General features: G+C 54.1%; 1 protein-coding gene across 8 annotated transcripts; it reads left to right on the top strand.

The window, feature by feature from the left end:
- The first annotated feature begins 30 nt into the window (after positions 1 to 30).
- Positions 31 to 27240, top strand: TRAF2 (TNF receptor associated factor 2). Of its 8 annotated transcripts, none has more exons than XM_054848177.1 (11): positions 31 to 850; positions 1803 to 1889; positions 3698 to 3918; positions 4523 to 4601; positions 4965 to 5063; positions 15465 to 15536; positions 17243 to 17317; positions 18021 to 18380; positions 19323 to 19500; positions 22781 to 22929; positions 23713 to 27240. In XM_054848177.1, the coding sequence occupies exons 1-11, from the start codon at positions 713 to 715 to the stop codon at positions 23929 to 23931; spliced, it is 1677 nt and encodes a 558-aa protein (XP_054704152.1). In that variant the 5' UTR covers positions 31 to 712; the 3' UTR covers positions 23932 to 27240. The 8 variants fall into 8 exon arrangements, with proteins under 8 accessions (XP_054704152.1, XP_054704153.1, XP_054704156.1 ...); XM_054848181.1 differs by lacking the exon at positions 31 to 850 and adding an exon at positions 863 to 956; XM_054848179.1 differs by lacking the exon at positions 31 to 850 and adding an exon at positions 869 to 1562.
- The last annotated feature ends 654 nt before the right edge of the window (positions 27241 to 27894 follow it).

Genomic DNA, 27894 nt, shown 5'->3' with positions numbered 1-27894 from the left:
CGCTCGGCTGGGTAGAGCCGGGCATGCGCTGTGGTGGCAGGCAGGGTCGTGGTGGCTGCTTTCGTCGTTTGCTTCCCGTGGCCCCGTCCGCATCGGTGCCCGGAGCCCCGGGAGGCCGCTGGCCGGGCGCTGAGGACCCGCCCGGGGCGGGGGAGGGAGGGCGGGCGGCGCGGGGCCTTCCCGCCCGCTCCGCGCCTCAGCACAGGGCGGGCCTGGGGGCATTTCCACTCCCCGCGCGCGGCTACCGCGGGTGTTTTCTGGAGGGTCCCGCCGGGGGGAGCCTGGGCCCGGGGACCGTGGTTCCCTTCGGGCCTCTCGCGAGGCGGAGCAGGAGTCCCGATCTCCGGGCAGCCGCCCCGGTGCCGGTCGCAGCGGGCACAGGGAGCTTCGGCCGCTGGGCGGGGAATTCACCGGTTTGTGTCCGTTTGGCAGGAAACCAGCGTAGGGCCGTGGTGAGAGGAAAGCTCGGCCTCGGAAAGGCAGCAGCGTCCCCGCTCTTTTGGCTCAACTCAATAAAATCCCTCAACTCTGCGTCTGAATCACCCAAAAGTTCAGCAGCGACGGCAGGAAAACCCGAACCGCTCGCGCTCGTCATTTCTGAAGCGAGGGGCGCGGGAGGGGGCCGGGGGTTACAGATCCTCGGCGGGGTTTGGCAGGTCCCGCTCATCGCAAGCCGCGGGGGGAGCGGCTGGGCTCTGCGTGTTGCTCAGAAATGGGGCGCCCCGAGAGCGTGGGGGGTTCCCCTCCAGCGCCCGTCCCTGGCTTCCGTCAGCGTGACGTGCTGGGCGCTGGCTGCCCCAGGGAACTTGGGGAGAGCGGTTCTGGGCCATGGAAGTGGAACGTTAATGAGGTGGGTTACTCTCCGTTGCAAAATTTGCTCCTCAAGCCCGGTGTTGCGACAGCAGGTTTGTTCGGAGCGGCCCCAGGTGGTTCCCGTCCCCCGGCTGGCGCTTCAGGTAAGGCGCTGCTGAGGGTTTGCAGCCTCTTTGGGAACAGCGCGTCCTGCCCCGGCACTGCTGCCAGGGTCAGCGTTAGTTCAGGAAACGGAGAAGGGGGTTTTCTTCCCTGGATTTCATCAGCCAGCCAACAACTTGAGCAACACAGAGGGTTTCATAGTCGCTTCCCAGACGGCGCTGTGGGGAACAGGGACGTTGCGGTGGAGTGAGTGGAGCGGTGCCAGCGCGGACGTGCAGTGACGCCCATCCTAGGGCAGATGAGTCGCGCCGTGCGGCCCCAAGCGCAGGGATGCACCTTGTCCAGCACCCCAACCCCCACGGGAGCCCCTGCAATTGCTGGCACGGCCCTACCAGGAGCACCTCGCCTCGGCGGGTGCCTGAGCAGCACGTGGCCCTGCACGCAGGGTTCGGGGCCTCCCGGGCCGGGCCCGTGGTGCAGCGTGGGGTTGTGGTGAGCCGCCCTTGCCGTCCTGCGCCAGCGCTGTCTGCGCAGCCAGGCTTACCAGGGAGAGACGCCTCAGCCGCTCCATCAGGGGTAGCACCAAACCAGTCGTGCCTGGTTCTGACCGGGGAGGATTTCCCCGGCACCCGGTGATTCCCCGCACGGTGAGAACGAGACCAGCCCTGCCCTGGCAGTAAACCCCCCAAGCCCCCGCACTGCCTCGTCACCAGCACAGGGAGGGCTCCAGCCGCAGGTTGGGGACCCCGGGTAAGAAAGCCTGCTGCTGTGACCTTTTGTCAAGCAAGTTCCCCTGCAAAAAGCACCTCGTGCTGACCTCACCACTGCGTGGCGAGTGACTGCGTTTCCCCCCCAAGTCATTTTGGGTTTTTCTTTTGATTAAACAGACACCCGCCTGCTGCTGCCCGTCCTTCCCGGTGTCCGCTTTCTCTCTGAGCGGGCAACGCGGGATGGCCATGGCGCTCTGCGCGCAGGTAAGGGGCCCGAAATGGCCAAAGGCGTCTTAAATAAATCCTCTGGGGACCGGGGGCTCCTCACACGGCCCGGCCCGGCCCAACTCTGGCGGGTGAGGGGGGTTGCAGTGGGAGGGTGGCTGTCCCGCAGCGTGGGACCGCGGGGCGGGGGTCAGGGTGCCCCAGGCCGGGGATGAGGGGTCGGGGGGGGCTGGGCCCGTTCCCAGCGGGGTGGCCTGAGGCAGGGACGGGGGGCAGCGGGGGGTGCTGCTGGGGGAGAAGGGACAGAGGGCGGGGTGACCCGGGTGGCGCGGGGGGGTGCGGGGGTGCCGAGGGGAGGTGGCACGGGCGGGCCGAGGGAGAGGGGACGGTGGGGGTGACTGGGGGCACAGCTGGGGGTGTGACGGGATGGGGGTGACGGGGGGGGCGGAGTGTGGCCGTGACGCCGGAAGCCCCCGCCCCCGGCCCCGCCCGTCGCGCGGCAGCCCCCTTGCTAGGCGTGGCCTGGTGCGAGCGGGCCCGGCGGGGCGGGGCGTGCTACACGTGTCCGGTGGGCGGGGCCTGGGGCGCTTCCGGTGCGGGGCGCGGACGGCGGCGGCCGGTGAGTGCGGCGCTGCTCCCCCCCCCACCCCCCCCCGCGGTACCCGGACGGCGGCGGGCGACGAGGGGCGGCGGGGCCGGGCCGGGCCGCGGAGGAGGCGGGCGGGCCCTGCCCCGTGCGGCGGAGCCCCCCCGGGCCTCGCTCCGCCTTGAGCCCGGCCTGGCCCGGCCCCTCCTTGCGGCGGGCGCACCGGGGGGCAGCAGCCTCCCGCCGGCGGGGGGTGCGGGCGAGCGGGGCAGCGGGCTCGGCTCCCCACGGAGCGCGGGCAGCCCCGGGTCACGCAGCCCGGGGGTCGTTCCTCCCGGTGGGGGCGGTGGCCGGCCGGTGGGGCGGGCTCTCCGCTCGGGGGAGGCGGGGGGGCTTCCAGAGCCCTGGGGCAGCCGGCCCAGCTCCGCGGCCTGTCCCGAGGGGGCGGCGGGGGCTGCCCGGGCATCCCGGGCGGTGCGCGGACCGGCGTGTAACAACCGGGAGGAACAGACCGTCTCGATGCGACTGAGACACAGACTTGGCGTTAAAGACCCGGTTAAACGCACGCGGTGTAGAAGCCCCTCGGCCGCGCCGCTCTGAGGGGAGTACCTGGGGTACCGACACCCCGTGGGGCACAGTCGCGGGGCGCGAAGCTGGGACACGCGTGTTACATCGTCCGAAGCGCTCAGAACAAACGCATTTCGTTCTCTTCCTCCCTTCCGATTTGCTTGTGCCGCTCACGATCGTTTCCCAGCCCCCTGGGGAACCCCGGCCGGTAAATTGGGGTGTGTGTCTGCGGGGGGACCCCCGGTCCCAGCCGAGCTTCGGCCCTTGGGGACACGGCAGAGACGTGAATGCGGGCTGTGGCAGGCCGTGGCTACCCACTCGGTGCCTGCAGGTTTCTGGTGGGCTGAGGTGACGTGTTTATATCCCTGATCAGCTTTAGAATGGTTTGTTTACCTTGTTTTGGGCCAGAAGCCTTGATTTCTCTGAATAGGCTGCGTTTCGATAAACTTGGATGGGGATTTTAGCGGGGTCTGTCCACCCTGTCTCTTTATTCCGGATTTATTCTAAAATTAACTGTGAAGTTTCTTTCCACATTTTTAACTAGGTGGAGGCAGACTTGTGGTTTACATCAGTGCGTTGACCTGCGTTGTTGGGTTTTGGGTGCCGGTGTAAACTGCTGTGAGTAATGCAGTTTATGTGAAAAATCACCACCATCCAGTTATAATCAAACAGGGAAAATATTTTTATTTTTCAGGCTCTGGAGATACAGCCAGAATTTTTCGTTCACATGGCAGCAGCAAACTCCACTCCGCCTGGCTCTTTGGATCTAAACCAGCCTGGATTTGCAAAGGAGATCCTAGGAACTAAACTGGAGGTCAAATACCTCTGCTCCGATTGCAAGAATATATTGAGGAGGCCATTTCAAGCCCAGTGCGGACATCGCTACTGTTCCTATTGTCTGAAGAAAATTATAAGGTAACTTTCTTTGTCTGAAGACAAAATGCTTGAAAAGGCATTTTGAAGCAAAAAAGGAGAGAAAAGTCTCATTTTCAGGACCTCAGCAAGGCAGCTGGGTTTAATCGTTGAGGTTCAGCATCAAGCCTTCCTTAAGGGAACGTATAATCTCTGACTTGCTTTTATTGTTCCGGGGGTTGCTTCAAAGTTCCCTTTTCCAAGATCTCCCGGATTTTTTTGCCCTTCAGGTGGCAATTCAGGTGGCTCGCCCATCTCCTTCAGTCTTCATCACAGCTACTGAAGGAACTTGCTCCAAAAAGTCATCATACAATTGTTGTGCCAAAATGTAAGAAATTTAAGCACGTGCTGGCTTCCGGAAAAGTTTCCTCATGTTCTGTCTCACTCTTGCCTTTAAGTGAGGGAAGTTGAATGGAGCGATTAATCAGGAGAAGAAAAAAACAATTAGAAATGGACCTCAAAAATACACATGAGCAAAGGCTCAATGTGCTGTATTAAAAATAAGAAAATGCTTTCATTTTATAAAGTTACCAGAAATCACTTTATCATTAAATCATAAATCGGTCTGTTTTTGGTTGTGTTTGATGATTATTTTTCTGTCTGCTAGTGCTGGACCTCAGAAGTGTGCCAGCTGTATTCAGGAAGGAATATATGAAGAAGGAATTTCTATTTTGGAAACAAGCTCAGTAAGTAAAAATGCATTTTAAAAAATAAAGCAGCTCACTGATGTCATTAACACCACTTGCAGTTTTTGTTTAAAACACAAGTTCTGAGAATCCCTTATTCCTAGGAAACATTTTCTTCAGTAGTGAGAGTTATGATTAATGTGGTGGACTTCCCAGCTTCTAAAATCCAGGTGACAATAATATAGCGGTGGCCTACTTAAACGCTGTAATAACGATCTGTTTGCCATTAGCACACCTTTAGGATGTGATGTGGCAACTGGCCTGGGAGGAGCCTTAATAAAGTCTTAATGAAGAATTAAGAGACTGGACTAAAACCACAGCCCCTCAGTAATTTTTGTGGTTTGCTCGTTTTTTCCATTTTAGGCTTTCCCAGACAACGCAGCTCGTCGGGAGGTGGAAAGTCTGCCTGCTGTCTGTATTAACGCTGGCTGCACTTGGAAGGGGACTATTAAAGAGTACGAGGTAAAGATCAGAGCAAGGCTTTCGACGTCCGCGTCCTTTTTCTTTCCTGTGTTTGGGGAAGGCTCAGGTGGTTTTGCTTGTCTGCTGACACTGGCAGTGTTGGTGGGAGCTTCCACCTCCCTGGACTTTGCTGTAAGCTGGGGAGATATCTTGGCTGAGCTAGGTTCGTGTGCCGGGCTGAGGGCGCAGGCTGGACTGAAACAATTTCAGATTTGCTGTGATCGCAGGCACCAAGCCCATCCCTTCCGTGGTGGGAACCACCCGCTCTGTCTCCAGCTCCTTTCTACTATAAAAGACAAGCGAACTGTCAAGAAACTGTGCTGTGCCAGGAAATTGTTGTGAAGTTCTCTGCGTTATGTGATCCTAAAACCTACTTCAGACCCATCAGCTTGGGGAAAGCGGCCTGGCCACCGTCCTGTTTCCAGCCATTTGCCCCCATGGCTACCAGGGCAGTGGGACCGGGTCACTGGCTGGCCACCCGTCGCTCTGAGCTGTTCTGGGCCACCAGCCTGCTGGACAGGATGGTTTTTCCAGCCCTGCTCTTCGTGAGGAGCTCTTTAATCCAGGCCTTCTTTTGTGGCCCTGGGCATTTGGTCTTTAGCTAACATGCCTCAGGAGAAGGGTGTTCTTGCTGAGGATGGCGGTGGGCCACGTGCATCCTTGTGCTTTCCAACAAGTCAACTCTGCTGTGGCAGTTTGCGTCGTTAAAATGCGTTGGCAGTTGGTAGTGAATGTATGTTCACCTGTGAAGCTTTGGTGCTCCTGAAGGACGGTTTTGTCATCCCTCTTGGAATGGAAGAACCACCACGTGGGGGGGCCTGTGATAGGAGGAATAAATTGTATTTCCCTCTAACACTTGCCCTAGGTAAAGATTGTAGCCCATGGTTTATGGCGCTTTGGTTGTGACTGAGATGTGTGTCAGGAAAAGGTTTAACCTGGATCTGTCTAGGCTAATACTCGGATTCTCTTTGCAATGCCACTGCAAGATGGCAGGAAGAAACAACAGTTGTGGATCGTGCCCGAGTTTTCTGCCCAGCTTGCTGAGCCTGTTAACAGAGAGATGCTTCTGTGCCTCTGCGTCCTTCTCCTGCTGTCTCAAACCTTCTGCTTCGTTTAGCTAAAAGTTCAGCCCAAAAGATGAGGGGATGTGGGGGTGCTAAACAGTTTTCCTGCTGTGAAACCCTCACTTGTAGGTCTGTAAGTGGCTCGTGGTATGGACATATGACTGAACACGTCAAGTTAAGAGCTTAACACTGATGCAGCACCGCGAGTTTGGGAGTTGCATTTCGGGGTACAGTGTGGTTCCAGGCTCAAGCTGTGCTGTTGGTGCCTGCAGATTGTTCGAACCACGCTGTAATTTCTGCTGGTGACCAGTGACTGGAAGTCCGATGCCCACTGCAGTGCTCAAAATGGTGATTGTAGTAAGCGAGCTCATCTCCATTGGACTAAACCAATTTCTATTTGTCTGCAGCTTGCAATGCTATTGATTGTGCTGTGACTGATGAGCTCTTCTGAACTTTTTCTCCTGGTTTGAAAATAAATCTTAAAGAGTTCCTGCAGGGCTGAGCAAAAATCGTCAGCTGCCAAAGGGCCTCCCTGTGTGGTCTTACAAGTGTTTGAACGCTTAAGTCCAGCCAGAACTTGCACTAGCAGTTCAAAAGGGCAACGAGCTGTCCTGGGATAAGTCGTCGACTTGCAGGGCTGTGTGTGCACGTGATGCTCCAGGATCTTATGCACAACTGCGTAAGAGTGTCTGAACTGATAAGGCCATGCCTCTCTTTTACTCTCCACCTAATCTTCAAAAGGTCCTGTGAGGTGCTTTGCTAAAACAGAGTGTGTTTTGTAGAGGTGCAGCTCCGGAGTGCTCGGGCTGCAGGTCTGCAGCGCTGGTCTTGACTGTCCCGGGTTTAGTTAGTCTTGGGGCAGGCTGGTGCAATGAAAGGGGAGCGAGGATTAAGAGCAGTGCTGGGTGGTTCGTCTCAGGACTGAGGTCTCTCCTGCCCACCTCGGGTGCAGTCAGTCTAATGGGGGGAAGGTTATTCTGTGCCCTCTCAGGAAAAGCTGATCCTTTCCTGGGAACTGCTGGGAGGAAGCAAGGTCTGGCTTGTGTTATCTCTGCTCCCAGCTGCCTGCCAAAGAGCGGTGGCATTTAATCAGGCCTGGCTGTCCCTATAGGGTCGGAGCTTAGGAGAAGGTATGTGTGGCTGAGGAGGGCTGATGAAAGGAGGCGTCAAACGACCGCGTTAGCTCAGAGTCTCTCCTGGTACCATGGACTAATGTTAAACCCTGCCTGACAAACATTAATCCCTGCTGCCTTCGTTCAGTGCCGCAAAGCAGAGTTTACCTTGTGTAGTACAGTTGCATCTGTAGCCAGCAATGTGTGTAACGTCCTGCGGCAGCTCAGCGCTCCCACTATGGAAAGTCCCTCGCTGCGCTATTTCCGACAGGACATGGAAAGTCCCTAAGAGCGAATTCATTGTTTGCTAATTTAAAAATCGCTTGTTTGTACTGAGGGAGATTTACTCGGCTGCTATCCACTTACAAATCAAGAGATACTGTCGCTTCTGGTTTGCTACTCTAATCAGGGCATGAACAAGGAAAAAAATGTTCTGCAGCTGAAAAGCTTCTAGCTCTTCAGCTTCAAAAAAATTAATAAAACTGATTTCAGTTTTGCTTTCTGTTCAGGCAGGCTAAAGTTCAGGTCTCAAAGGGACATACAAAACTGAGAGTGCAGTCTGCTTGGACGTGACTTGTGCTTCTGCTTAAAGCTGTGTGGAGCTTATAAAATATCTTAAGTGCTTAGCACATGTCTGGGTTTATAAACGCATTTTTTTAGACTTTGTAAATATTTACAATATTTAGTGGCATTTGGATAAAGCAGTTTGTGGTGAGGCTGGAGGGTTTTTCCTTTTAATCAGTAACCTGTTTTCATGTATGTGTTTCCTGATGAGTCTGCCTGAATGTACATACAGAAAAGCAGGCTGTGGGCAGGAGCGTTTAGATTCAGGTGGAAAGTCTGAGGAGGGTTGCAGAAACGAAAAGTAGCCCATTAGAGTAAAAGGAAAGACCAAGAAAACACGTCCTGTGCTATCCAGGTAGAGGGAGTTTGGGGTTTCTCAGCACTGGAGTGTTTCTTTTCTTGCCTGGCAGTACCTCCAACTGCCTATGTCTCTCTTCTGTTTTATCAACATATCTTCGGTTCTCCTATACCTTCGATTTATGCTTCTCATACCGCCAGCTCCCTTTCTTTGCCCCCCCCCAGGACTGGGATGGGAGGAGGGGGCTGCAGAGGGGTGTTCACGGGTCAGCCCTGGCATTTCCATTTGTTACCCCAAACAGAGGTTTTAACTATTTCCCTGTTCATCTCAGGAGATACAGAATTATTTGAGATGTAAGGAAATGGAATTGTCTAAGTTTTGAAAGGAGAACTAAGTTTTAAGCTTAATCCTGACAGCAATATTTAAACTAAGCTTTGGTCGGGGGGGGAGCTAAGGAAACAGATGAGCTCAGCTGATGAGGACGGGTGACTGTCCTCTGTAGCGATAACCTAGCCTAATCCAGACCGCGGGGGATGTGTTTTCCTTGTAGTTCGTTTACACTTTGGTTTTGAAGAACTCACTTTAGTTGAAGCCTGGAAGGTGCAAAACTCAGGACTTGAGGTGATGCTACTCCAAAGGCTGTGGTGTCGCAGAGTAGGTCAGCATCCCCTTCTGGGCTACGTGGCTGCCTGGGACCAGGAGGACAAGGTGACTGGGCAGTCCCTTCTTGCCCAATGTTCCTGTTTGGAGATGCTGGAGAAGCCCCACTATACCTCGCGCAGAGAAAACTGTCCTTCTTCAAAAGTGCTGCTGGGCTCTGAGCTGGGGGGTCCTCTTGCTTCATGATGCTTCACCATTTCATTATCCCCCTTTCTGTCTGCGTCCCAGGAATGCCCCGATAGTTTTTGGTGGCGATTTTCGGCTTAGGCTGAAAACTTCAGCTTCAGCTTTTTGCACGTTGCTTAGAACAGAGCTGCTGGTCTTTGAAGGTACTTCACCTGGCTCCTGTTGCCTCCAAAGTGTACTTCGGAGTGTTTCATAGCGGTGTCGTCTGCGTGAGATACAGCATTTTGAGTGCTCTGGCAAGCACACTTGATGATGGTGTAGCAGGGTGACCAGCCTTAAAATCAGGTACAGCATTTATTGTCTCTTTCTGAAGGATTTGGCTCCAGGTTATGGTATGGTGTTGAAGAGCAGTTTGCAGCCAGCTCCTGCCTGATCAGCAGTTTGCCCCAGGACCAGAGCACTTTCTTGTGGGACGATCCCCGACTTTGCAGGTGACCAAAAGGACCTCCTGCTTTGGAAAAAGGGATTGGACACATCTTTACTTTCCAGAGTGAAGAGAGGTCCCCAAACAAAACCCGGCCTCCCTTACAGTCCCTGAAGTCGGGTTTATGTAGCTGCTGCCCAGACACGAGGCAGTTTCCCGTCCAAGCCCGTGGTGGGAGGTAAGCCCTGGGGAGTGTGTGTGGGAGGGGGTTGGAAAGCCCCGGCTGTAGAGGGTCTGCTCTTAGCTTCTCAAAACAGCTCAGCCTTCCTGTGATGGCCCACCTAATTAACAGTCTTGGCATCTGTCCCTTGGAAAGTGAAAAGCTGTAAGTCACGAGCTTTGAAGCTGAGGTCAGTGCCGTGTGTCCCTTGTGAGCCGTGATGGAACCTCAGCATGAATGCAGCTTTGGGGGTGGTGGGGCAGCGCTTCGCACCCGGGGAGATGTTCCTTGGGCTCCAGGTATCCAGCAGGAGCCAAAGCCATGATCACACACCCTCAGGTAACAGGTAAAGAGGCACTTCCAACTCTCTGACAACCTAGAGAGATGGGGTTTGAAAGCAAGCCACTCACCACAGGCTTGACTTCTCCAGTGTGCGAAGGATACCTGTCCCCGTTGTGGTTTTTTCCTCATCTCCCCTTTTCTGGGTGCCAGTGGTGTTCAGCCTCGTGCTGTTAACAGCCCTTCTGTTCACAACCTGCACCTCCATGCTGCCTGTGAGGCAAAGGAGTTGACCTTGCCCCTGCCCACGCCTGCAGAGCCTGGCTGGTATCCACGCTGCCCTTTCTCATGTGAAGGTCAGGCAGCCCGCCACAAGGCTTCAGCCTGAGGCCGTCCCTTTTGATCTGAGTAAGGTGAAGCTCTGTGTGCTGGTGGAAGTGCTGCTGGAAGAGAAGGGGATGTCTCCAGGGGTGCTGTCCTGAGACACGGTGGGCAAGGGCAGTGCGTTCAGTGTGCTTGGAGCACAGCCGCCAGCACCGCAGCATCTCCTGCAGCTAACGACAGCGGCCGGCTGTCAGAAATAACTACTGGAGGTGAATTCAGATCAATGGTACCAACACGCCGGCGCCTGGCACCATTAGTGTGATGGTATGATTGGTGTTCGCTCCCCGGTGACAGGTTGTTCTCAAGCAGTGACCTCATTAGATGTGAACAGCTCATCTTGGGCATTTTTCACACGACTGTGACTGTAACTGTTAATTGTAGCCTAGAAGACTTGTGGAGTTATCTCTGATCAGACATTCCCAATTGCTTTGAACCCTCCCTTACATGTCAGCCAGCTGTTTACGGAGACTCGGTGTAGTCCAACGCTGTAATTTTTAATTTGCTTGGCAAGCAGATTTAGTCCTTTCGTTCTGCAGCGCAGCTAGCATTGAGGCGAAGGCCAGTAGTGTACGGGCTTCAGCTGACTGCCTGGCCAGGTCAGGTTCAGGCTCGGGCTTATCTAAAATGCTCTGCAGGTCCAGCCCTGCTCCGTTTCAGACTAGACTCTGCCTAGGAAAGTTGTTCCTCTGGGGTGATGGAGAGATTTGGAAACAGCATCCTGGAGTATCCCACAGGTCATGTAGTTCAAAGCAAACAGGGAAAGGCAGAGTGTTTTAAGAAATGTTAGAAAAGCTGCTGCTGCTTTCAAATGTTTTCTTGTACCTTCAGCCTTCTTCAAAACCTGCTCCTGCTTCCACGTTCTTAATGCTGCCTCGATGTCCCTCTACCAATAAACTCCAAATCAAATGTCTGTCTAATCGGCCCTAAAAGCCAATGAACAAAACCATAGAAACCTGAAAGCAAAAGTTGTTCTGCTGGCTCTGAAAGGAGACGTGAGCGAGGCCCCTGGGAACCCGGACGTCTCTTCTGCCAGCTTTTGTCCTCAGCTCAGCTGGACGCCATGGCATTGGACAGCCAGGGTAAAGGCGGTGCAGGCTTCCCATGCCATCGCTGCCGTACGCGTGCCCACTAAAGCCACAAGCAGTTACTGATGGGAACTTAATCTTTGTTTTTGACATTTTCTTTGAGGTTTAATTATTTGTGATGCCAAGTGGACTTGCTTGGATCTCTGTCACCAGCGTGTCCCAGCAAAGGGAGCAGTTTGTGTCTGGCACCAGCTGATGTGACAGTCTCAGAAGGCTCCTGTTCCCAGTTGGCACTGTGAATTACAGCCTGGGTTCTTGTTTTCCAGCCCTGTGTTACTGGACTCGGTGCAATAGCACAAAGACCATGTGTGGGGTCGCCTAGCCCACCTGGGTGGAGAAAGCTCTGAGCAGGCCTGGCTTAAAACCAGCGTTAGGGCTCCCCCGACAAGGAGGAGACACAGCATGGAAGGGCATGTTGACTTCAGAGGAGTGGGACACCTCAAAGTCCCTGTGTTTTGTGGCACATTCCCCTCTTGGAGGCTCCGGAGCCCCCGCGGAGCTGGCAGAGGTGCGTGAAGCAACTCGTGCTTCTTGGCGCAAGGGATTCAGGTTCCCTCGAAACCTAGACAGGCATCTCTTTTACACTGGAGACCCACTTTCAGTGTTTTCTCTGCAATTCTGTGGGCCTACCCTTTTTGTTGTAGCCAGGCTAAGATGCCAAAGTCGCCGTGTGCTGGACACAGCAATGCTGGGGCTGGAGACTGCCAAAGCCCCGACAGCACCCTGGTGTGCCCTGCACCACTTTGCTGGCTTTCCTCTGCTGTTCTGTTAATTTTCCTTCCTTGTCCCTGCTGCCAAGCTGTTCACTTTGTGCTTATAGTTGCTGCGCTCGAGGGGACCGATGGCTTTCAAAGATCGACCTGCAGGAGACAGTTTGCAGAAGAGCTGCGGCGTGCAGCTCGCACCAAGGCTGTTCTGTGCCCCGTCCCTCTGCCAGCCCTGCCCTTTGCGATGACCTCCCTCCCTGCCGGGCCCAGGCAGAGGCGTCTCGCAGCAGCTGATTCAGAGGTTGCTCTTCTCAGCCACCTGCCTTGCCTCTTAGCTGGAGGGGGAGCGTTGTGTCATGTTGGTGGATTTCCCAACGTGGTTGCAAGACCTCTATAAAAACGGACTTGCAGTGATACGGCGGGTTATGAGTGGGGCAGGTGGGGAGCAGGCGTACCTCCTGCTCTGCCGCCATCATACAGGGATAACAATTTGCAGCAGTAGTCTCTTCCATAGTTCAAGTTGAGTTTAGCGAAGCCTCGAGAGGTGAAACAGCAATCGGATTAAACTGCAGTTTTCCCTTTTGTCTTACTTGTGCAGGTACAGCAGAGCAGCTCATCCTGGCATTCCTTAGGAAACCATCACTGTGTCCTCAAGGGATCAGCTGCTGTTACTAAACCCCACTTTTTCCCTGCATGTGCCTGTGCTTTTCTACACAGCTGCATTGAAATGCGCTGCCCTCGCTGCCGCAGAGCTGCCGTGAAGGCAGCTGCCCGTTCGGCTGGCTTGTGCTAGGGGTGACCCCAGGAGTGTCCCGAGAGAAACCACGACTGCAAATGCTGCAAATTGCTTTTCTACTTTCCTGATATCGAAGAGGTTTTACATAGAGCGTTACAGCATGGCACAGGCAGCTCCGTTCGCGGGCAGGCGTACGAGCAAGGGGAGGAGGGTTCAACCCCTCCACTGCAGCTGGCACTGGTAGCACGGGCACGGGCTGGAGGATGGAGTGGCCGCAGTGGTAACCCACAAGTGCCTGCGTCCTGAGCGAGTGCTTGTAGGCTGCCTGGTCCTGCCGAAGGCGGCAGTGGTGTCTGGTGAGCTCCCAGAGAATGGCCAGGTCTGCTCGCGGTGTGCGATGTACAGGCTGCCGCTGGGTTGTCTCGCTGTTTGTGTTTAGGGAGCAAAATCGATGTGCGGATCAATCGGTGGCTTTGGTTTTGATTGAGTGGGAAGAGGGAGGTGATGCTGTGCAGGCTGTTAACGCTGCCCAGTCTGGTTTTCCTACCCCTGCTGCTGTTGGATGCTGCAGGCCAGTTTACAGCTGGTGGGTGAGAACTCAAGGCTGAGGTAACCAGAGAGCAGCCCTGAAGGTCTGAGCCAGACTGTTGTCTTCCAGCTCTGCTTTAATTCTTCTCTCTGCCCCCCACCTGACTCGATTTCCACAGCAGGTTCACTTTGGGAGGGTGATTCTGCTTTCACCTAGCCCCGTCATGGCTTTCCGAAGCTGCCCAAAATGTTCACGGCTAGTGCCCGAACGTCGGGGATGCTGGTCCCTGCTGCAGGAGCTCACAGATCTGGGGTTGGGAAAGGTGTAAACAGGAGGGTTGGCCCCGTTCCTGGGGGAGTGGAGTGCAGCAGATCAGGCTCAAATGCCAACCCCTGCTCTTTGGCTCCTGGGTGGGGTGGATTTCTTCTGTCAGTGATACCATCTGTCTCTGTTTAGACACCCACCTGCGTAGAGGGGGAAGGAACAGGGGATTCCAGAAGAGCCTGAAACTGTTTATACAAAAATGTTTGTCTAGAGGTTTGGATCTGTGCTGGTTGGAGCTAATGCTTCTGGGTGTCTTAAACAATTTACATATGGACCAGTTGCGCTTTCAGCTTAGCTGTGCGGGGCTGGTTTCCCTTCTTGTGCTGCAAGCTGGGCACGCTTCGCAGGGCTGCCTGCGTGTCAGGAGTCATATCGTGGTGCAGCGTGGAGTTGGGAAGGAAGATAAATGCTGGGAGGTGGGGAGTGCAGAGGGGGTGGTGCTTTCACGCCTAGCACATTGGCACAGGAGAACATAAGTTTTAAATACTCCATTTTTAAATAGTTGTCTCTGCAGTGAAGTTTCCTTCTTTCAGCCAGACCGTCTGTTCTTATGCCAGCGTTTTGTGGGTCATGGAGAAGATGCTATCTGGTGTTTCTAGAACATGAGAGCAGTAGGTGGGTAGAAGAAAGGGTTCAGTCCCTCTGAGCGAGTGGGATGAAGGTAGGGACTCTGCCTCCTCCACCTCCTCCGCACGCAGCGGCGTCCATGCAGGCAGTGGCATCCGTGCAGGCAGCACTGCCCAGCTGAACTGCAGAGGCTGGCCGGTCACTTTTCCAGGGACAGTGCAGTGAGGCTCTGAGTCTGATTACTCATTTAAAGTATAAAAAGGAGAGAGTAACGAAGAAGCCAAAGCTGAGCCACTAATGGGTTTCACTTTCCAGTTTCTGATGTGGTGACAGTATTTAAGTTCGCGCATGTTTCCCCCCCGCCACAGTTAGTAACTTGTGTTAATAAAAAATAAATGTGACCGAGTTTTCAAAGCTTTTGGTTTCAGATGACTACTTTATAAATGCTTCTGGTTGTTTTTTTTCCCCTGTTACTACCATGTCAGGATATTACAATGTGCTTATCTTTTAATCTGAATTTTGACCTGCATACTCATGGCATTTACAATGCCTTCTTTCAACTGGTTGGTGTGTAAAGAGAAGGTTTAAGCAGTGTGGAAATGACCCAGAAAGCAGAGGCACGTTCCAGCATTCCCAATTTAGCCTCTATCACTGGCCCAACTATCCGCTCAGGACAGAGTATCACGTTGCCCTGATTGTTTGCTCAGCTTCTCTGGCTGCCATGCAAACTGTGTGTGCTCTTGCTGCAGAGGTGGGTGCTTGTGTGCAGGGACTATTAAATGAAATGGTTTTAAAATATTTTTCTCTCTGGTTGAAAAATGGTTTTCTGATTCAAAAGTGAAGATATAATCAGACAGCTCAGCCCAGCGTGTGATGAGAAGGCTGTGGGTTCATACTTCAGCTGACTGATAACCATTACAGCAGAAAAATTATTCATATTATCTTGCTGAGATAGTGACTTACAACACTCAACCTGCCTGAACGTGTATTTTCTTGACAGCCATAAATGGAGCTTCCTGTCAATTATCTTGTCCATCAAAGCAATAATTTGATTATTATTATTTTTTAAAAATTTCTATAGCAGCTTTTAAATTGAGGCTGAGGCTACATAGGCACCCAAAACTCTGGTAGCCTGGAGATCGCACAAATGAGTCAGCACACACAATTATCGGCATGACCAAGGTTTTGAGTACAGGTTGGTAGAATACAGCGCTCTTCTGTCATAAAGCATAAAACTACCCCTGTTGATATGTAGTCATCACATAACCTCGCTGGAGCTTTTATTTAAAAGACCAAATATTCTCCTGTTGATTCTTTTACAGGCTCATGACGAAGTCTGCCCTGAATTTCCACTGACTTGCGAGGGCTGCGGGAAGAAGATTCCGAGGGAGAAGGTGAACCGTGTGCTGCCATGGCGTTTGGGGTCCTGATGGGCTGGCACCGGTGCTCTTGGAGCGGGGAGGAAAACTGAGGCTGTTAGAAAGTGGAGCAGGGAAAACAATTCAGTGGCAGCCATTAGGACAGATGTGACCTTTCTGTAAGGCTCAGAACGCTGGTGGGGTGCGAGTGAACGTGACTCATCCACACTTGCAGTTTTGTGTTAGTGCTGCCGACGCCACCGCCCCGCGAGCAGTGTGTTTGGGTGTAGAGCCTCCACGGGAAAAGCACGCTCGTGGGTTTGAAGGGTCCGTGTGTACTATGTAAAGCAGCTTTGTCAACCACTGCTGCGATTATGGAAAGGGAGCCCATCTGCAGTTAAATGAATTTATTTCTAATTAATCATCTAATGGAATCCATGTCTATAGGGCCTGCATGCTGCTGGCTCCTGGAGCAAGACTCAGAAGTCTGAAAATCAAAATTTTGGGAAACATCTTCAAAAAAGCACGTTCATCTGAAACTGTCCTGCCTGCTATGGGCAAATAGTAGCGCTGTTGCCAAAGGCCCTTGTAGCAGGATGGGGGGGGGCAGAAGCAACAAAAAGATGAGCAAAGAGTTCTTCTTGGTGGGCAGCAGAAGGAAGGACTTTGTGCTGGGGCCTTGGGATACAGATCTGCTTGTCTGCAGGCTGGAGCCGGAGCCTGGCAGAGACTAGGCTTGTAGGATTCCCCTAGGTGGTCTCTCCTTTGTTTAAATATTAACTCCCTCTTTTATCTCACTCCAAACTTTTGTTGATTAGCTGCAGCCGTTGTAACTGAGTAATGTGACTCATGAAGCAAGCCAGATGGATCTAGAAGCTTTTAAAAAAAGTGGTTTAAAAACAGTTTTAATCGACATCTGTTGTAGCAGATGTAGGTGTTAAATGTGGAATATGGTGGTTGTTCAGGACAGACCACTGATATCTGATGATGAGACGGATGTCAAAACCAAGATGATAATGTGCCACGGCTTGTTAGCATTAATCACGCACTGTGTGGGAACCCAACGAGTCATCTTGGCGACTGGGGCATTAGTGGCACTTCTCTGTAGAAATATCCAGCTTTGGCCTCGGTTCTTCGTGGTGGCGGAGGTGCGGTGTCCTTGGCACCCCAGTGAGGAGATGCTGGACCCAGCAGAGCATCTTCCCTTGCACAGGTGGACCTGCAGGAATCACTGTAAATACTCAGGTGCGGCCACCAGGAAGCTTTCTATTCTCAGATTTTTATTTTTTTTTTTATAATGCTTAGCTGGAAGTAAAAATACCAAGCTGTGGCACGTCTTAACCAGGGTTACATGAAGTGCACAGAATTAAATGGCTGTTTCATAGGGTTGTTCCTTATGCCTCCCCTTCCTCTGCCCTCCGTGAGGCTTGTTGCTCAGCATCCATAACGTGTACCTGTGCTGGTGGCTTTTCTTTCTTGCATATGCAGGTGAGAAGTGAGACCTCCTAGCTGTCGAAAGAGAAATAAAACTTCCTTCCAGATGTCAGAACTACATTTATGTTACAGTGAATGTCCTGCCTAGTGGTAGGCAGCGTCCAGGTTTAACCACGCACTTTGGCAGGTAGTGATTAGTGATGGCTTGGGCATTCTTGAGATCGTCTGCAGTTTCCTAGACGTCAGCGGGATGGAAAGGGAGCTGCTGGGGACACGTAAGATCTAACATTGCCTCCCTTCCTTTCTAGTTTCGGGACCATGTGAAGACCTGTGGCAGATCTAAAGTGCCTTGCAGATTTGAGGTTGTCGGATGTGCTGAGGTGGTAAGGGCTTGTCTGTTGATGTTTATCTTGGGACTTGTTTTCAGTCCCAGTGTTAGAGTTAACTTGCAAACTGCTGTTGCCCAAACCGTTACAGATGTTTGCGTTCAGATATTTGAACGAAGTGGCGGTTCAAACCCTTTGCAAATGGAGCTTAACATCACCTGCTGCCCAGAGTTTTGGGTATCCAGAGAATGAACTTAATGTGGCAGAAAACCTCCTCCTCGAGAAACCCCCCAAGTGCTTTGAGACTCTAGTGGTTATGCTGCTTTCAGCTGTACAGTGTCTTGCTCTCCTGCTAGAGCTCGGGCCAGGCCGTATTTCTCTACGTGACTTAGTTTTACCAGCTCCTACTGGTGATGTTCATAGAAATCCCTCCTTGGGGGCATTACGTGAGGCTTTGGCCTTCGGTGCTGTTAAGTACATCTGACAGAGCCCTTTTGGGAAGTAATGGAGGAAGACGGAGCGGAACAGTGTGTACAGCTGGGGAAACGTTAAGCATCTGTCACTGTATGCGATTGCAGCATTTCTAAAACAAAACAAAAACACCCACCCCTGCCCCAGAACAGGTTTTTTAAGTATCTTTGTTTTTTCCCCTTTATAATTTAAAGCTGACATTGTGGCCTCAAGAGGAGGAATTTGTTCTGTAGATGGTGACAGCGTAGATTGAGCTTGCTGAATGGGTGATGTATTTCTCTTCACGTAGGTGGAAAACGAAAAGCTACCAGAACACGAAAGCAAGTGTTTGGCGGAGCATCTCTACATGCTGCTGAGTTTTGTGCTCAGCCTCAAGGCTGGGCCTGGGGACCTCAAGCCCCTTCCTGCCCTTTCCTCGTCACAAAACAACTCCCCGCTACTGGCTGCAAACTCTCTGTGCTCAGAGTCAGAGCTCTCCAGGTCCCTGGAGCTCCTGGGAAGATGTGAGGCCCTTGAGAGGAAAACGGTGACCTTTGAGAACATTGTCTGCGTGCTCAATCGGGAGGTGGAAAGAGTGTCTCTAACGGCCGAAGCCTACAGTCGGCAACATCAACTAGACCAGGAGAAAATCGAAACGCTGAGTAACAAGGTGTGTAACCACTGGCTTGGGCTTTCCAACACTGAGCAGAGACTGTTTTCAGTTTCCTTTCCAAATGTTACTAGCTACCAAAGCTTCACCACCTAGCCCTGAAACTCCACAAATCTGAAGGCAGAACTAAACTATCGTTTGTGCCTGTGCCCAACCTTCAAAAGTTTACTGGAAAAGACGGGAATTAAACTGACATGCATAAAGCGTTCAGATCTCTGTTAGTAATCAAGTTATGCAGACACCAAGATGTTGTTGCTAGGTGAAGTTTTCTAACGAGACACGGAGCGCCCAGTGTGTCCCTGGATCTCTCTGAATCCGTGAATCCCTGACCACCTTCCAGACCTTTCAAAAGGAGCGTAATCCTTGATGCTGCGTCACAGCGTCGTGCCAAGCACGGTCTGGAGGCGTGAAGAAGCCGCCTGCACCAGTATGCTCCAGCACAGTCCCTGCTGGGCGCTGCCTGTGTGTCTTGGCAGCTGGGAGTTGTGCGGTTTGCAGCGTACCTCGGCGAGGGAGCTGCCAAATTGGCGTGATGTTAGCTAGCAGTGATTAACCCTCTGGAGACCTTGTTGGCTGGGTGTAGGTTCTTCTCTTTCTGAATCTAGTTTTGTCACAATGCTGAGTTGTTTGAGGAGGTTTTTTTGCCCCATCCTCACTTCTTACACTGCTCGTTGGGAGGATTTTTCCATTCGTTGTGGGAAAGTTTCCAGCTCGAGCACTGAGTCGTATCGATGTATCTTCTCCAGAATGAGAGGGTTCGAAAGGAAGCTTCAGTGAACTGGCTTACGATGCTAAATTTCTCCTTCCCTTGACCCCTGTCAATTCTGGAGAACGTCTCTCGCTTAAAGAGTTGTCCTGATGATGCTGGTGTCTGCCAGCTTTCTTGGGGCTCACAGCAGTACGTGTTTCTAACCAGGCTGCACCGTGTGTCCCACTGAGCAGGTCCGGCAGCTGGAAAGGAGCATTGGGCTCAAAGATCTGGCCATGGCCGAGATGGAGGAAAAGATCCGCAACATGGAAGCTTCCACCTACGATGGTGTTTTCATCTGGAAGATAACAGAATTTGCCAGGAAGCGTCAGGAGGCGATAACAGGCCGCTCTCCTGCGATCTTCTCTCCAGGTTATTGCCCGCAAAATTGCAAAAGCCTTTTGTGTCTCAGCTGGGTGTGGGGTTTGCAGCGGTGTCCTTAGCAGGGGAGGTGCTGGCCATGCAGATGTACTTCTGTTCTGTCCCCCTTCCCCAGGGAGCCTGAACCACTTGTTTTTAGCATCGGGCTAAATGAAACTGCTGCTAAGATGCTTGTTTGATTGTAGGACACCTTTTTAATGTCTCGTAATGGAGAATGCAGCCCTCTTAGCTCCAGAATAGCGCTGCATAACCCTTCAGTTAGAATTAAAATACTCAGATACCATAAAACCAGCAATAAAATGGTTAAGGAAGGGAGGAAGTATATATTAAAACTCCAGAAATATATTTTGGTGCCTAAAGCATGATGGTGCAAGAGGTGATGTCTAAATAAAGCCCAAACCATATCTAGGGAAGTGCTCGAATATCTGTTAGAGGAAGGGGCTCTCCTTACAGAACTGCCCCAGCCCAGCACTGTTCTTCCTGTTCTTAAAAAAGAAAATCTTGGGCAGTGAGCGGGAGGTTACGATCTGCCTTGTTCACTTATGAAAGCACTTCCCAGGCTCACAGCTGTGAGATGAAACCATCTCTTCACAGTTTCGTTGCTCGGTGGGGAGCTCACCTTGCAACAAAACAGTTGAGGAAAGGAGTTTGTGTTTGCCCGAGCAGGAATCGTTTAGATCTAAGCATGCTGGACAGCTTTTTCAGAATGCCCAGAGCTGCATGCAAGCCTGGAGCACGTACCTTACGCCTGCTTCCTGGAGCTGCGAAAAAGCAGGCTGTGGCCAGGCCACAAGATAAAAGCAATTGAATTTTTGAAACTATTTTAAAATCTGTTTTCTGGATGAAGGCTGTTCAGAGTCCTTTTTCTCTTGAAAAACTGAGAGCAAAAAGGATTCCCCTTCTTGAGGGGAACTAAACTGCCACTGAAAGTGTGCGTGTGCAATTAGCATTTCCTTTTAAAAGTCAGCAGCAGCCGTGGAAAACCCCTGTTTTCCGACCCTTCGGGAAGGGCAGCGCTTCCTTCCTTTTCCCAGGGTGAACAAATCTGCTTCAGATCTATTCTGTCTGACTTAGAGGACCTTAATTCTTGCACCCTGTCCATCTCCTGTACAGTGCTCAAGAGCTGCTTGACCTGAACGTCCCCAGGGGCTGTGGTTTGGAGAGAGATGCTGGACGGAGCTGACTCTCGTCCTCTGGCCATGGGCACCCCGGCTCGCTGTGCCCCGGCTTGGCGGCTCCTCTGGCCCATCCAGGAGCTGATGGCACCGGGGGTCCTCACAGGGGTGGGATTTGTTTTTCTAGGTTGGAGAAATAAGTCAGCTGGGGGAGGGATATAAGTGTCAGAGTCAGCCCCCGGGAGCGAAAGGGGTGAAACCTCTCTGAATGCAAGATGCTTTGTCTGCCCAGGCATCTGTTGGGCCGTGCTCCCAATGCACAGTTCCTCCCAGAACTGCAGCTCATGGTTGCTCGTGTGTCGTCCCCCCTCCTCCTCCTCCTCCTCCATGCTGCGTGCTGGCCGGTCTCCATCCCATGCCTGGCCGTGGTGGCAGGGCAGCAAAGGCAGGGCTCAGGGCTTTTATAAGCTTTCATCAAAGGACAAACTCCTTTGTGGGCCGCCAGACTGTGTTCTGTGTTGCTGGCCGGTCTCTGCAATCTGCTGATGAAAATCTTGTGTGTGGCTGGAGGGACTGGAAGGTGAGGGTTGCCTCTGCCTGATGCTGGGACTGCTCCTGCGAAGGCAGGAGTTTTGTTTTTACCTTGTAAGTGCAAAGTACAAAGTCTTGTTTCCTACAGTAGTAGATTGTGTCATTTAGATGAGAGATCCTCATTCCTGGTGCTGCTTTAGCTGAGAAAATTAGGGTGAGAAACAAATGTTTCTTGTGGAGATGGGTTTTTTAATCTTAGAAAGTGAAACAAATAAGTTAGTGCTGTTCAGTCTGGGAAGGAGACAGCTGGGGGGAGAGAGGTCTGGGTTGCGAATGGGATGAAAAAGGGAAATGAGTATAATTGTTTTGCATTTAAACGTAAAGTTAAAGAAATACCAAATGAAATCGGTGTTAAAGAGAAGGAAGTAGTTACCGCTTGCTTACATTGTGAGGACACGATTGCCACAGGATTATTTGCAAAGGGCAAAATCGTAAGAGTTCAAAAAGGCAAATCCGCACAAGAAAGGTTTGTCGGAGGCGCGAATGGGGACAGTCCAAAGCGAAGCTCCCGCTGGAAGGCCACCCGCTGCTGCCCAGTGGCTCACTGGGCTTTTGCTTCGCTTCTGATGCGCTTTGCCTTTGCTCGGGCCAGTGGGATGCAGGATGCCCAGTTCACTGCTTTGGGCCGGCGGCATGGTGCACGAGGTGCTGAGCACTCTGGCTGCCCGGTTCCTTTTCCTGGGTACTGCCACTGCTCTGGGGCCATCCCTCCTCCGGTTCCCTGCCTGGTTTTACATTCACGGGGTTACGGGAGTGCAGAGACGCCCTGGGTGGGCAGTTGAGGACGTGCTGCTTGGACTAGCAGAGGGTGGCACCTGCCCTGAAAGCCTTTGGGTGCAGCAGGCGGAGAGGAAGGACTAGGGGAGGTGAGTTGGGGAGTGCTGGGAGGGGAGCGGGTGACTAGAGCTCTGATCTCTTGCTCCCTGCCCCATGGAAGTGCACAGTATCTCTGCCTAGTGCTCGTCATAAAAATGCACCGAGTCCCGCAGTAAAATACCATCTCTGACCCCCTGCCCGTGCCCTGAAGCTGCTGAGCCTCGGCAGGCCTGAGGCAGGCAGCTCTGTGCCGCTGTGAGAGGGAGCTTTGCCACAGGTCATCTTCCGAGAGGGCACTCCCAGAAGCGCTGGAGGAGGAGAGAGCCCGAGACCCCAGAGCCCATCCCCAGCGGTGCCCAGCCCGTGCAGGGCGGCCAGGATCCTGATGGGAGGCCAGAGCTCGCTTGCTTGAGCCTCGGCCCCGTCAGAGGCGGCTGGCTTCCAAAGAGGGTGCAGTGAGTGCTGAGGGTGCTCTGCCCCCAGCCAGGGGTTTTTGGGGTGGTTTTGCTCCCGCTCATCAGCGTTACTGCTGTGAACCGCAGCTCCTTTAGCAATTGTGCAACACAAGTGGTGGGTCTGGGGGGGTGCAGTGGGAAGCACCCAGCTCCGTGGTGCCGGGTATTTTAAGACCCAGACCTGGCTTCTTCCAGGATCCAAATTTTAGAGTCCTCAGAGTTCATAGGAACCTGCTGGTGCCAGGCTTTGCTGGGTTTGACACTCCCTCTGTCTGTTTTGCAACTCTTCGATAGCTTTCTACACGAGCAAGTATGGCTACAAGATGTGTCTGCGCATCTACCTGAACGGGGATGGCACCGGGCGTGGGACCCACCTGTCCCTGTTCTTTGTGGTGATGAAAGGACCCAACGACGCACTTCTGCGGTGGCCCTTCAACCAGAAGGTGGGTTTGGGACAAAGCCGCTACACCCAGCAACGTGCCTCTCTAGTTTTGCACCCACTTGAGCTTCTAGACACCGTTGTCTGGCCTACTTAGCAAGCAGAAGGAGGAAGAACTTTGATATGTCGGCCGCCCTGGGGATTCCCCACTCATGCTGAAAGCACCGAGTGTGCTACAGGGCAGAGGCATGACATGGCAGAGGCTGCGGCAGGAGAGCAGCAGCGGGAGAGCAGCAGCGTGTTTGGAGAGCGAGCAGAGGCTCTGCATGAATTCAGGGCGAGGGAAGGTTGTCGTGGTCTCGGTGCTTGGGGTGCAGCTGATGCTCACGCGGCATCAGAAGCTCAGATTGCAGTTCCTAGATGTTGCAGGTTTGCAGAACACTTCAAGGCTGAGCGGGCAAAGGAATGATGCAGAGACAGGGGCCGCCGCCTTTGCAGGGGGACAGCAACTCTGCGACTTAATGGAAGACCTGCATGGGGTATTGGTGTTGGGAATGAACACCAGGCTGGCCAGTTGCAGGTTTTCAGTCGGTCTGACAGCCCTGTGCTGCCACAGAAGTTTCCAGTGACAGGGCAGGATGTGGGAAGGTTTCTGCAGAATGTCACTGAGATGACACTCTCTGCTGACCCTACTTACAGGCATTTCTCAGGTTTGTAGGCGCATGGTGCAGCTACGGTTGCGATGATACTTGCACGTTTCACAGGCTTCGAGTGAGCAGGTCACCAGGCTGGGTTTCCGTGTGCTTTTTATTCAGCCGCTCTTGTATATTTTCACATTTCCCCACAGGTAACCCTGATGCTCCTGGATCAGAACAACCGGGAGCACATCATTGATGCCTTCCGACCTGATGTGACATCCTCCTCCTTCCAGCGACCCATCACAGAGATGAACATTGCCAGCGGCTGCCCACTGTTCTGCCCCGTCTCCGTGATGGAAGCCAAGAACTCCTACGTGCGTGATGACGCCATCTTTATTAAAGCCATCGTCGATCTCACGGGCCTCTAACCCTCCTCACCTCCGGGAGCAGTGAACGCAGAGCCGGCCCCGAGCGGGGCATCCCCCTCTTGTGCTGCACCTCAGGCAGGTCTCGGAGTAAGGAGGGGGCGAAAAGCAGAAGGGGAGGAGCCCTTCCCAAAAAGAGACCTTCGCTCTGAGCGGAAACGAGGTGTCTGATGGGAACCCTCTTCCCTGGTGTCAGAGAGACCTTCCCTGAGAAGAGGTTTGGGTGGACGTTCACAGTCTGCGGGGTACAGGAAGATCTGCAGGGACTTGGGTGTCTGAACTGCCGTTGTCTGGGTCCCACTGGAAACCAGCGCAGCTCTTGCTCTACCAGTTTAGTGCACATCAGTGCTCTGTAGTAAAACAAGGGTTTGGCCCGCCCGAGCACCACCTTGCGTGGATGTTTGGCTTGGCCGTTTAGGATTTTCTCCAGAGATCTCTGAGTTCCTAGAAGTTTTGTGGCTGCCAGGGTGCCGTTGCTCTGTGCTGCTGGCTGGTCTGTGCCTCAGCGAATGGGAAGGATGTGTGGCAGACGGCGCAAGCCGGGCGAGAGAGGTGTGAACTGTTTTGCCGATGTTCTGATGCCGTCGGTGTCTACAGAGAGGGATGCTGAGCTGAGCCGCGCAGTGGTGCCCTGCATCTGGCCCTTGCTGTGTGTTCGATGGGTGGTTTGTGCTCAGCAGTGTGCTGGGAATGCGGGACGGGGCAGGCAGTGCCTGCTGCCTGGGAGGGAGCAGGGGCAGCGCCGGGGCTGCCCGCAGTGAGCGAAGTGAATCTCCCCTGGAGACTGCCCGTCCTGTCCCAAGGGAGGAGTGTGACGGCTCAGCGCAGGACTTCAGCCCCTTGAACCCTGAGAGCCCGGGTGGGCCACTCTCTGCCTGCCTGCAGTGGTGGGCAGCATGGTGGCAGTGCTGAAATCTCTCTTTGCTCACACACGGATACTCCTGACCTGGCGTTCGGCCCCATTGCGGGGCAGCAGCAGCAGCACCGCACCAGCCTTCCTCAGGCGCTCTCCAGCTGCCGAGCATGTACGGCTGCAGCTCTGCTGACGTCTGCGCCTGCACTACTGCTGTCCATGTGCACGGGCGCTCTCACCCCCACACTGCCGCACTGACAGACGCGATGTGTCTCTTGTCCTCCTGCGTGGGGGGTGGCTGCTGGCCAGCCCCTGCCCCCCCCCCCCAGGGCCTGCCTTGCGGCAGCCTTCCCCTGCACCTCCCTCGGCCCTGGGAGCACTGTGCCTGCCGGTTCCCAGTCATCGCACACTGGAGCGCTCGCTCTGCTTGGCCCCTCGTTGAGCTTGCAGCCACCTGGGTAGGACCTGGGGTGGCTGGAGAAGTCCTGAGTGAAGCTTATGCTGTCCCCTTGCTGTCCCCTTGCTGTCCCTGGGCTCCTGGCTCTGCTCCCTTCCAGGCAGCAAGTGTTCAGTGCCTGAGAGAAGGTCTGTGTTTGTGGAGAAGAAACTGCTGCGGCATCCCTGTGTCATGGCTGGCTGGTCCCTCTGCTGTGTTGTGCCCATGAATAGCTCTGGACGGGCAGTTTGCCAGGCTGGACTCTCAAGGCTTTGCTGCCTTCTCTGCTTGTGCTATCCGCACCCGTGTCAGCGTCCGAAGGTGCCCCAGGAGATGTTTTGTTGGTCACAGGAGCCAGCTGCTGACCCCACCTTGCAGTAATAGTCTAGGCCCCTTCCAGCTCCCACGCTGCTCCAGCACAGCCACTGTGGCGGGGCCCGGGCTGCCATCAGTGAGAGGAGCTGTGCCGGCGCTGGCTGTCCCCCCACTCACTGCCCTAACCCACTGCTGCCTGGGTGTTTTGGGGTGTCCCTGCTGCTGCCCAGGGCGCTCAGGGGGTTGCTGGTGCCCAAGGTCCTTCTGCAGGGGGGTGTGGTGGGTGGGTGGGTGGTGGTGAGTTGGGCCCTGACCCAAGCTGAACCTCCTGCACCCAAGGGTGCTGCACTGGCCAAGGGACTCTTCCTGCCTGTGGACAGGTGCAGGGACAACTTTTGAGCCACCCTTTGAAGTCTCCATGTGGAACTTATCGTACCAGTTGGGGACAGGGACAGGCTCTGCTGTTTGCACAGAAGCAGGGAGATGGGGGCCTGCGCCAGCGTGGCTGGGGGTCACCTGCAGCAGGGCCGGGGGGGGTTGGGATACCTCCTGGCATGGCTGTGTGGCTGCAGTGCAGGCAGGCCCTGGCCGTTCCTTCCCCAGGCAGAGGGTCAGTGGGTCTGTGTCGGCCTGGAGCTGCCCCTCGCAGAGCGGGGCTGGAAGCTGCCTGCACCCTGCCTGCTGCCGCTGCCTGGGGCCCTCGGCTCTCCTTGGGGGTGCAGTGGGGCAGGACCCTTCTCTTGTGCAAGCCCCCTTCCAGCCCGGCCCGAGGGACGGTGCCAGCCCTGGGTTGTCTCCCTCACCCTGTTGCCTTAGAGGAAAAAAAAAAAAAACCCGCCCGACAAAGCCCCAGCCCTGCTCCCTCCTGGAGCAGCTTGGCCTGGGGGAGGCTCCCAGCCCCGCAGAGGTGGGGAGGGGGGAGGAAGAATCATCTCTGCTCTCTTAGTGGTTGGGAATGAAGTGAATTGTGTGGGCAGGGACAAGCTTGGTCTGAGTTGATGTGAATGTCTTTGAGCTTGGGGTGTTGGACACCCAGTGCCTGCAGCAGGGCTGGGTGGCTCTGGCCAAGTAGTGCTGGGATGGCACCCCGGCTGAGCTGAGTCTGGGCTGCTTTGGGGGGGGGGGGGGTGGGGGGGGTGCTGGTCCTCGTGCACCAGCAGGTGCCCGGAAGGTTGGTGGGAGAGTCTGTGCTGTGAGCAGAGATCAGGCTGGTCCCTTCCAGCCTGCAGAGGGGGGGGCCACCGGGCCTGCGCTGCTGTTGGAGAGGGGTGCGGCACGGCAGGTGAGCCCCTGCAACAGAAACTTGTACTTGCCGCGGTGTTTCCCTTCCCTCGTTGTGTGGCTGAGGAGAAGCAGATCTGGTGCTGACAATGCTGTCTGGTCCGTTTTTCATTTTTTAGCAGCTCTGGAGCTTGCAGTGTTAATTGTGGTGCATGTCCCATGCTGCAGACCTGGGTACGGAACCTTCTGGGCACAGCACTGCCAGCCTGGCTGGCACACAGACACTTGGCACGAGCCACGGGTGGATTTTTTTTTTTGGGGGGGTGGGGTTTTTTTGTGGTTTTTTGTTTGTTTGTTTGTTTGTTTTTTTTCCTTTTTGACCACAGCTATTGGAGAACACCCACCTCAGCCTGGCACTGTGAAGTAAGTTTTTTTCCTTGAGGATGCAGTATGGTCAAAGCCACTAATAAAAGCAGTTGGAAGAGCATCAGTGTTGTATAATCCATGGGGTGGAAGAGGGGCAGGATCACCTGGGGCCAGGGGTTATTTCTGTGCTGGGAGCTTCCTCCAGCTGCTGGCTCCCTGCAGTAACCCAAGGAGGAATCTCCCAGCACTGCGGCTGCCGAACAAGGGGTGGTTGGAGCAGGCAGGGCAGGAGCAGCCCCCGCCTGGCTGCTGGAGCTTCAGCCGCGCAGGACCCACAGGGCTGCTGGGAACAGGCACAGCGGTGCTGGGCCAGCCTCACCCGCAACAGCAGAGGGGAGCTGAAGAGCAACTGGAACATGGTACACGCATGTTCCTGGGAGCTGGATAATAAAGCAGCTGCTGAGCTCCTCTAGGACAGGCTGGTTTTAGGAGCCAAGTGCCTGTCGTGTCCTCCAGCGCTGAGGGGCCAAACCTGTGCTGGGGAGCAGCAGCACAACATGGATGTCTGCAGAAGAGACAAATGAGACCTTGCCCCCCCAGGGAGCAGCCAGACCTACTTCATACAGATGCAGCCGCTGCACTGGGGAAAATGGCAAAGAGGCTGTAAGGGAACACAGGAGTTGCAGCCCCCAATGCGGCTGCAGCCCAGGAATTGCTACCAGCAGCACTATGCTTGCTCCCCACTCACCCCAGCAGCGTCTGTCAGTGCTTGGAA

The sequence above is a fragment of the Grus americana genome, chromosome 20 (assembly GCF_028858705.1).
Source record: "Grus americana isolate bGruAme1 chromosome 20, bGruAme1.mat, whole genome shotgun sequence".
NCBI classification, from domain to species: Eukaryota; Metazoa; Chordata; class Aves; order Gruiformes; family Gruidae; genus Grus; species Grus americana.
Note: the sequence above shows the minus strand (reverse complement) of the source record. Positions and strands in the feature narration are given on the sequence as shown.